The sequence below is a fragment of the Primulina eburnea genome, chromosome 13, assembly GCF_022965805.1.
Source record: "Primulina eburnea isolate SZY01 chromosome 13, ASM2296580v1, whole genome shotgun sequence".
Lineage (NCBI taxonomy): Eukaryota > Viridiplantae > Streptophyta > Magnoliopsida > Lamiales > Gesneriaceae > Primulina > Primulina eburnea.
In genome coordinates this window covers 6,822,994-6,833,203 of record NC_133113.1, presented here as the reverse complement: position 1 = coordinate 6,833,203, position 10,210 = coordinate 6,822,994, and the positions used below count along the sequence as shown (strand labels likewise).

The 10,210-nt window shown below is 37.6% G+C and overlaps 1 protein-coding gene across 1 annotated transcript; it reads left to right on the top strand.

Annotated features, from left to right (window-relative positions):
* Positions 1-226: 226 nt before the first annotated feature.
* LOC140810828 (leucine-rich repeat receptor protein kinase HPCA1-like) lies at positions 227-6,906 on the top strand. The gene is given in 20 exon segments (XM_073168724.1): positions 227-694; positions 1,498-1,618; positions 1,714-1,785; positions 2,156-2,230; positions 2,314-2,385; positions 2,532-2,693; positions 2,775-2,849; positions 3,145-3,216; positions 3,294-3,365; positions 3,476-3,544; positions 3,671-3,745; positions 3,827-3,898; positions 3,999-4,133; positions 4,260-4,738; positions 4,826-4,965; positions 4,967-4,985; positions 5,066-5,202; positions 5,322-5,541; positions 5,816-6,051; positions 6,243-6,906. Coding segments are annotated over 20 exon segments (2,859 nt in total). The 5' UTR covers positions 227-612; the 3' UTR covers positions 6,717-6,906.
* The last annotated feature ends 3,304 nt before the right edge of the window (positions 6,907-10,210 follow it).

The window sequence follows — 10,210 nt, the reverse complement described above, 5'->3', positions numbered from 1 at the left end:
TATTATTATCATTATTATTATTATTATAAATTATTATTATTATTATCATATCATAATATGTAAGTGCACATTCTCTGCCCATTTGCACAGCAGCTCAAGACTAGTGGAGATTTGTATTTATTAGTTATTTAATGCGACTGTGATTACTGTTTCCTCTGAAAATGACATCGGAAGTTAATTTCAAGAGAATGATCTTTTGCATAATTTTATGGGTTAGTTTTAAATGTGGCCAACTTTGTGAAAGTTGTATCAAGAATTCAATATTTTCCAACTAATCTCCTGATTTAACCTCTGTCTGAGCTTATACATCCACATGAACAAGTGTAATAAATGCAGTGCATACACTAATTTCATATCTATCTTCATTTTGAATTTGTCCACATGAAGTAGTAAATTGATTGGGCCCTCCCAAATTATTATTGCACAAATTAAGGTCATATAAAATGAAAACTTGCACTGAGCTAGAGCCATCACTGGTCATTTTTGTGTTTCGGATATAACAAAATCACCTTTAGAGAAACTTCATTTCTTGTCTGTTTTTATTTCTTCTGATCTGAGGGAGTGTTCTTTGAAATATGTGAAGTTGTGTGGTTTTCTTTGGATCGATCAATAATGATGTGGAGAATCCATCTGTCTTTGCTGGTTGCTTTAGTTCAGGTTTTGACAATAGGAGCATTGACAAATCCAGACGACTGTAAGTCTAATCTTCGTGTTCAAGAAGGTTCCCTTTTCTTGTTTAGTTCTTTTACATTCCATTTTATGATTCTGTTTGGCCTATTGGTTGAGATTGGTAGTTCTAGGGAAAAAACAACGTATCTGAACAGTTGATCCTGGAAAGAGTTACTATCGAATCAGTGCAAGTGTTACATGTTCATATTATAGGTTGGATTAAATTGCATACAGCAGAATAGCTATCTGCACAAGATGAGCAATTGTGGGCTTCGGCTTTTGAAAGAATGGAGTTCTTTTATTTTGGGATTTTATCTGACATATTGCCTAAGTGTGGTACAAGTAATGATAAAGGATGCCACTTACTTGAAGTATAAACAATCCTAAGCATATTTACAGGTTCGAAAGAAAATTATGTAGAAATTTGTTGATATGGTTTACCATGGTAGTCTACTGAAAATTCACCGTGGCTGTTAATTTTGTCTTGCTCCTCGTGTTTCTTATTTCATATGGAGACGAAGTTGGATGGCTATTTCCTGGAATATAAATTCGATGTTTGATGCAATCGAGTATGGCTAGATTTGAATTTCATGGTCTTGAAAGTGTTACCTGGGTGTTTCATTTACGAATCAAGGACTTTTTTTTATCAATCGTTTTGTTTTGTCTAGTCCATTCTTATTGGCTTTCTTAGTATCAGTTCTTCAAGTTTCACTAACCAAGTACCCTCTCAAGAATAGCTACATAAAAAATGGAGTCCTTTAGTAATCAGTGTTGAGGCAACTTTTTTGTTTGAATTTAGCAAATATTACTTACAAATCTGTGATGCAGCTGCTGCTCTAAATGCTCTGAGAGATGAATGGACGAATGTACCGCCCAACTGGTCCGGGGCTGATCCTTGTGGAGATGGCTGGGATGGAATTAGCTGCACAGGGGATCGTGTTGTCTCCATGTAAATCAATAATGTTTCTTTATGTATACAGGGAATAAAAGAGACTAGTAACACATTATATGTTTCTTACTTTACACCTGAATATCCAATTTCAGCACAATGGCAAGCATCAATTTGAGTGGTGAGCTAACATCAGACATTGTTGGACTATCCGAGTTGCAGATCCTGTAGGTTTCTTTCTTTTTGAACTTCAATTTTACAAATTCGTTTGGATGAAGGTGGTGGACAAAAGAATTCACATCATTTGCTAGAGGTGAAATTCTGAGAGAACATGAACAACAACTGTAGCTATAGATTGCAAGAAGTGTTGTAGTTATCAGTGTTCTTGAATTTGAGATATCTTCGCGTGTCATTATATAGATTTGTGCGCAGGAATGGATATTGGTAGCTTGATGCCAATTCAATTAAATTTGTAAGCCCATTTGGTTTCAAGGGATTCATGATTGAAACAGTATAATGTTTCTTCTTAATATTCTTATAATTGGATGCAGATGTATGTGTATCTGCATTGCCTGATTGTAAGCTCCTATTTTATAGGGATCTGTCATTCAACAAAGAAATGACTGGACCACTTCCTTCATCCTTGGAGAACTTGAAGAACTTAACGAGCTTGTAAGGAAATCTTACTTACATTTTAGTCTCCAGATGATGCACATATTACTCCCATTTTAAGAAATTTGTTACATGCATTGCAGAATACTAGTTAGCTGCGGATTTTCTGGTCCTATACCACCGTCGATCGGATCTCTTCAAAAGCTGGTTTACCTGTAAGGATTCTGGACTTTTCCATAGACCTGTATAACTGTACTCTTGGTCAAGCAATGTTACATTAAAGTTCAAACAATTTATTTCGCCAATAATTTGTTTCTTTGTTGGATTCGTACTCCATTTTTCTTCTTTATGTCATACGAAGGTCTCTGAATTCGAACAACTTCATTGGTGAGATACCACCTTCCATTGGATATTTATCACGTCTACTTTGGCTGGATATAGCTGATAACAAGATTACTGGAACCATCCCGGTCTCCAACGGAACCACACCTGGTCTTGATATGCTCGTGCGCACGAAACACTTGTATGCATATTCTCTAAACTGATTTTACCAGTTTGACATGGATTAATGGTATCTCAAGTCAAATTGTTCCATTTTCCGCAGTCATTTTGGGAATAATCAGCTTTCTGGTGAAATACCATCCCAGCTGTTTAGCTCAAATTTTAGTCTTATACATTTGTAAGTACTTCTAACCTGTTTAATCTCATTACATACAGTGAAACTTGTATATTTACTGCTACCAAATTATCTTTTCAGCATGATTTTAATCCATTATAGCAGCGTAAATGGTTACCAAAGAAGGATATATCCATTCTGTTTAGCATGCTTTGGATTTGTATGTCATTAGCAGTTATTGACTCTCTGATTTATTTAAATAGACTAGTCTAATGCCGTTCGACCGGAGTTTTTATGTAAAATGAAATTTAACCTAATATTTCTCCGTTTATTGTTCTCTTAATGTTTATTTGAACAGGCTTCTTGAAAACAATCAACTAACTGGAAGCATCCCTTCCACTCTTGGGCTTACATCATCTCTGGAGGTGGTGTAAGTAACACTAAACAATCTATTGAAGCAGTGTTTCATGGGTGCCGTTGGAATCAATTATTCTTTGTTTTTAATAGACGGCTCGATAGGAACGGTCTAAGTGGTTCTGTTCCAGAAAACATGAACAACCTCACCAATGTTCAGTCGCTGTAAGTAGCAAAGAAATGAGTGTTTGATGCTTGTTTCCTTTTCCATGAATGGACCATTCGCTATAGCATCAAATTAGTAGATAAATAAACATGTTCTGTTCACATTTCAGGTTTCTGTCAAACAATCAGTTGACTGGACCTTTACCTGATCTCAGTGGCATGGTAGTGCTCCACACAGTGTAAGCCAAACTCCTGTTAATGAGCTTATAAATCAATCCATCTTGAGTTTGATATACTACTTCAAAGCATGGGCCAGATGTAGAAAGTGGTGGTTAAATATACAATGATTAACCATATTATTGCAGGGACTTGAGCAATAATTCTTTTGATGCAACGGACCTTCCACCATGGTTTTCTTCTTTACCGTCCTTAACGACACTGTACTACTCACTCTCTATCTCTTCCTGCAAAGAGGTTTTCGTAATGATAGCACGAGCTTGATATAGTAACTGAACTTGTAGGATTATGGATGACACACGAATTCAAGGGCAACTTCCCGTTTCCATGTTTAGCATCTCTCAGTTGCAAACTATGTTAGTGAATTCGGATCATTGTGATGTCTTATTTCATCTGCATGGCTCTAGTTTCTACATTTCCTCGGTATTGATCTTGTGCAATACTTTTTTCCTTCAGCTCGTTGAAGAACAATCGTGTCAACGGTACCTTGAATATTGGCTCCAATTATAGCAGCCAACTACAGATGATTGATTTAAGAAACAACTTTGTTGATTCCTTTACTCAACGACCTGGTTACAATATTCAAATAATGTACACCACATTCAAACAACACACTCTCGTTGTTTACATTCGTTCTATGAAGCCATGGTAATATCAGGAGAACATTCATTCTCCTTTTAACACCGTTTTTTTCCTTTGTGTTTAATTGATATACAGACTTTTGGGTAACCCAGTGTGTGATGAAGGTGGAACCGAGACTTACTGCACCACTACTAGACAGCCGAGCACTTCATACTCAACACCAACAGAAAATTGTGTGCCGTCTAGCTGCGCGTTGGCTCAAATTTCAAGCCCAAAATGCAAATGTGCATATCCCTACACAGGGGACCTGATTTTCAGAGCTCCTTTGTTCTCCAGCTTTGGAAACACATCTCTTTATGAACTTCTCCACCAGAAACTGATGCTTGCATTCGGGACTGGGGGTCTTCCGGTGGATTCAGTTTCTTTAAGTAATCCAACAAAAAATATGGATGACTACCTTATATTGAATCTTCAAGTTTTTCCATCGGACCAAGAATATTTCAATAGAACAGGGATTTCTAGAATTGGATTTGTACTAAGCAATCAAACTTTCAAGCCACCACATGATTTCGGACCGTTTGTTTTCAATGCCAATAGCTATGAATACTTTGCAGGTTAACTGGTGAACAACATTAAGAAATGTAAAATATGATGAAAGATAAAAATTATGTTTTTATGTGGATTTTCTTTTCATCCTTCAGGCTTGACCAGGGGGTCGCATAATTCATCAAGCAATATAATTATAATTGCAGCAGCAGCCGGTGGATCAGTCCTCTTTTTGCTGTTACTCCTTGCAGGAATGTATGCTCTCTTCCAGAAGAGAAGGGCTGAAATGGCATGGCAAAAAGAGCGATCCTTTCGGTATGTCTCAAATCATCTTCCCTTAACTTCTGTTAATTTTATATCTCCCAGAAGTGTGACAATCTTTTTCATAAATGCAGCATCCTGGAACCCAAATACAGACAGTGGTGGAGTCCCTCAGGTTAAAGGAGCAAAATGTTTGTCATTTGAAGAACTTAAGAAAGGCACAAATAACTTCTCAGAAACCAATGATATTGGAACTGGTGGATATGGAAAGGTTAATTTTATGACGACATTCCTTCCTCTAATATAATCATTTGGGATTCTTTTTTATTTGAAATTAGGCACTTTCAAATCTTGTTTTCGGCATTGTTCTAAATTTCCATGCATTCTCAGGTTTATAGAGGAACTCTATCTCATGGACAATTGGTTGCTATTAAAAGGGCTCGGCAAGGATCAATGCAGGGTGGTTTGGAGTTCAAAACTGAGATCGAGCTTCTCTCGAGGGTACATCACAAGAATGTTGTCTCTCTCGTGGGTTTTTGTTTTGAGCAAGGTGAACAGTTGCTAGTGTATGAATATATCGCAAATGGCACGTTGAAGGACAGTCTCTCAGGTACTTCTAAAGAAAGTATCATTTGGTGTCACACATCTTTTGAAGATTTTGAGACTCATGCAATATGTAAAAAATTTCTTGTCATGGAACCACTTGAGGGGCAAAACTCCACACAAGTTGGAGTCTCCTAAAATGTAAAATATTTTTCACTTGTAAACTTGAAGTTCTATTAGATTACAAACTAAATGAGGAAATATTTGAAACACATGGAAAGGGTGTACAAGTTTCCATGGAGCATCTCAAGTGGTTTGTTGATTAATGCAACTCTTTACAGGGAAGAATGGGATCAGATTAGATTGGATGAGGAGACTTCGAATAGCTCTTGGAGCATCACGAGGGTTGCAATATCTGCACGACCTCGCGGATCCACCCATCATACACAGGGATATCAAATCAAACAATATATTACTAGACGAACGAATGAATGCTAAAGTAGCAGATTTTGGTCTCTCTAAGCCAATAGGCGATCCTGAAAAGGGTCATGTTTCCACTCAAGTTAAAGGCACAATGGTTAGTAAACAAATCACTCTCTAGAGCCAAAAAATTTCACGTAGATATGTGTGAAGGCCAGTCTGTTGGTTCTTCATTATTTTTTTGTAGACATATCTAAATGCTCAATCAGAAAAGTGACTAAAACAAGGACGGAGAAGAACAAGAATGGAGAAGTCCATTGACCGTTTATATTTTGTTTCTTAAATCAGGGATACTTGGATCCTGAATACTATATGACACAACAATTGACCAAAAATAGCGACGTATATAGCTTTGGGGTATTGCTATTAGAACTTCTAACTGCAAGAACTCCTATTGACAAAGGGAAATACATTGTTCGGGAAGTGAAGCTAAGGATGGACAAAACTAAGGATATGTACAACCTTCAGGGCCTTCTCGACCCAATTATTGCTTTCAGCATGCCACCAAGAAGTCTCGAAAAGTTTGTTGACCTGGCTTTGAGATGTGTTCACGAGTCAGGTGAAAGCAGGCCCCCTATGAGTGAAGTGGTTAAAGAGATAGAACATATTATGGAAATGTCAGGTTTGAATCCTAATGTCGAATCCACATCATCATCAGCGAGTTATGAAGGGGCCAGCAAAAGTCAAGATAATCTTTATAGCAATGACAGTATTTTCTCTTACAGTGCTGGTAATCTCCCTTCGAAGTTGGAACCCAAGTAAGGCTTCCATATGCTGTAAAAATGAACCTGTAAATTTTGTATTTGGATGGATTGAACATTTGTTGTTGCAGTTTGTATGAGAGCGAAAATGAATACTTCTGTTTTTTATGTGTAGTATACATTAAATTTTTGTTGTTATGACCAATTTTCATGGTCATTGGATGGATTGAATCAATAGCGGATTTACTAGATACCGATGTTTATTTATTTATTTTTTTAATGAAGCGAATTCATTAAAAGATGTAAAAAGTTTTATAGTACAAATACGCTGGGCATCCCCAGGAGATAACCACAATTCATAAAACCACAATAGTCATACAAACGCAATTCAAACTCTACTAATCAGTAGCCAATAAAATCATATAAGCTTCGGGTACACTTCGGTAGGTGTGAATTTTAATCTTGGTGATGATAGCTTCAATGTTTATCTTCTCTTTTTCGAACAAGACCCTATTTCTGAGATTCCAGACATGGTAAACTGTAGCTGAGAGTGCCGTAATTCTCATCTTTGTCAATACTGAGTTTCCTTTGTAATTATTCCTGAATGCATTAAGAACTGTGTTACGTGAACCCATAATCTTTCTCATGTCCAACCATCTTCGCACATTGTCCCATATAAGCTTTGAAATCCCGCATTTGAAGAATAAAGGTGCCACAGACTCATCTTCTTCCATGCAGAGTTCGCACCTACGATCAGAGAGAAATGGCATTCTATCTCGAGTCATGAGCTTCGAGTGTGCAAACAACCAATGCATAAAACGATGCTTAGGAAGAATGTAACTCTTAGCCAATATAGGTTTCCACGGCCATGATCCCTTAGAATGGACAAAATAATTATATGCTCTAGAAAGCCCTCCACTCGTACCAAACCAGCTTTGCAACCGAGCAATGGCAGCGCCTGTGGATCCATCGAATTTGATAATCTCATCTCTAATGCACAGAATATTTTTGATTAATTGCGAGTCATCCTGCTTCGAACACCAGTTCCACACATCTCCAAAACAACTATACACATGGTTCACCCATCTAATCCACAGACTATCTTTCTTTGAATGAATATTCCATAGAGTTTTAGCTAACAATGCATGGTTCCAAGCTTTCAAATCTTTCAACCCCAAGCCCCCATCCACAAGTGGTTTACATAACATTGACCAAGCAATAGGTGGGTGATTCATTGGCCAAACAAATTTGCGACATATTGATTGTATCGAATGCAGAACACAATTGGGAATGGGTAAAATGGATAGCCAGAAGCAATCAATTCCTTGAATAATAGATCTAATCAACTCAATTTTCCCAGCATATGATAAAGAGTTTCTAGGCCAAGAACTCACCTTCAAATTCACATTGTTCACGAGATCACTGTAATCCGCCGCACAAAGCCTCTTCGCTGCAATTGGAATCCCTAAATATCAGAATGGTAAAGCCCCAATGGTAAAACCCGTGAAGTTCAATATATCCTGCTTGACATACTCATCAATGCTAGCCATGTAAATGTTCGATTTCGACGAGGTCATGCGAAGACCCGCCATGTTTCCGAAATTTTCAAGGCATTGCATAGTCATGAAAACACTTTGTCTATCCCCATATGAAAACAATAGTAAATCATCAGCATAAGCTAAATAGGTTATCCTCAAGTTGGCATATTTAGGGTGAAAAGTGTAGTTCGGTGATCTGGTCATTTTCTTCAGCATACGTGACAGTACTTCAATACATAATGTAAAAAGAAGAGGGGAAAGTGGGTCACCTTGGCGAAGACCACGCTGCCCTTGAAAGTGTCCATGGTAATGGCCATTAATGATAATGGAGTAAGATGTCGTAGTAACACACTCCATAATCCACTTAACAAATCTGATGGGGAAGTTTAATGAAATTAGAGAATCGTGCAAAAAACCCCATTCAACAGTGTCATAAGCTTTTTCCAAGTCGACCTTCAAAATACATCTCGGAGAACCCCGCTTACGGGCGTACTTGCGAATCAATTCTTGGGCCAAATGAATATTATCAACAATAGATCGCCCTTTGATAAATGCTGCTTGAGCCCCATCAACAAGATCACCCAAACACCCTGTCAACCTTTCACAAGAATTTTAGAAATAAGCTTATAAAATACCGTGCAACAAGAGATTGGTCGATAGTCTTTAACCGTAGTAGGTGCAACTTTCTTTGGCACGAGAGCTATGATGGAATGGTTCCACTGCTTTAGCAATTTTCCACTGGAGAAGAATTCTGAAACTGCATTACAAATATCCTCCTTAATAATAGTCCAACAACTCTTAAAGAATTTTGCTCCAAACCCATCAGAGCCCGGCGCTTTATCATCATCTATATCATACAAAGCTAATTCAATCTCAGAGACCGTGACTGATTGTGTGAGTGTAACCCAATCTTCGTCATTAACAAACTGCCCCTCATTGAATATGTCCTGGTGCAGCTGTGACCTATCGAATTTAGTGCCCAAAAGTCCCTTATAATATTGCACAAAACAATCTGCTATTTCATCTGGATCAGTGCATAAATTACCATCTGCTTTCGTGATACTCATGATAGCCTTTCGCTTTTTGTTTCTTTTGATCAAATCATGGAAGAATTTGGTGCACCGATCGCCTTGTTTCAAGTAGTTGATCTTAGCTTTTTGGGCAATAAACATTCTCTCGGCCTCTAAAATTATCTCTGTGCGTCTTTTAATATCAACATAGTCTGCTGGCATTACCCCATCCTTCAACAAATTAACCTGCAAAATTTCCAGCTTCTTCTTCATTGCATTAGCTCGCATGGATATGTTACTAAAATTGCTTCTATTCATCGCTTGAAGAGATTTCATAAGAGCCTTAAATTTCTGTTTGAGAATAAACTGTGCAGTACCATACCCCATGAATTTCCACTTAGTCGATACCAAATTCTGAAAATCATCACAAAGGGTCCATATATTGAAGAATTTGAAAGGCTTGTCCTGTTGTTTTCGCTGCTCTTGAACTGAAACAACCGCAAGAGCATGATCAGAAGTACATCCTGGAATCACAAAATCAGCCGTTCCATCAAGATTCGAAGTATACCATGCTTGATTCACTAACACACGGTCCAACTTACTACAGACAGAGGGGCTCGCCCAGGTGAAATAGCATCCCGTTGATCTAAGATCCATCAAGTCTAACGATGCTACACAATCCACAAAATCTTTTGTTTCGTAGTTCTTAACAGGTAACCCACCTTTTTTCTCGCTTTGAGATAAAACATTATTGAAATCTCCCAGTACAATCCAAGGTAAGCTACATGAATTACCAAACAGTTTCAAATCACTCCAAAGATCCCTCCTCTGAACAATCGTATTAAACCCATACACAAACGATGCACAAAAAATGCTGTTAGTCACCAAACATACAACATTAACATGAATGGATTGATCCGAAATTCCCAATATATCAACTGTAACCTTCAAAGGATTCCATAGAACAAATATTCGACCTTTATTGTTAAGAGTAAAATTATGAACGT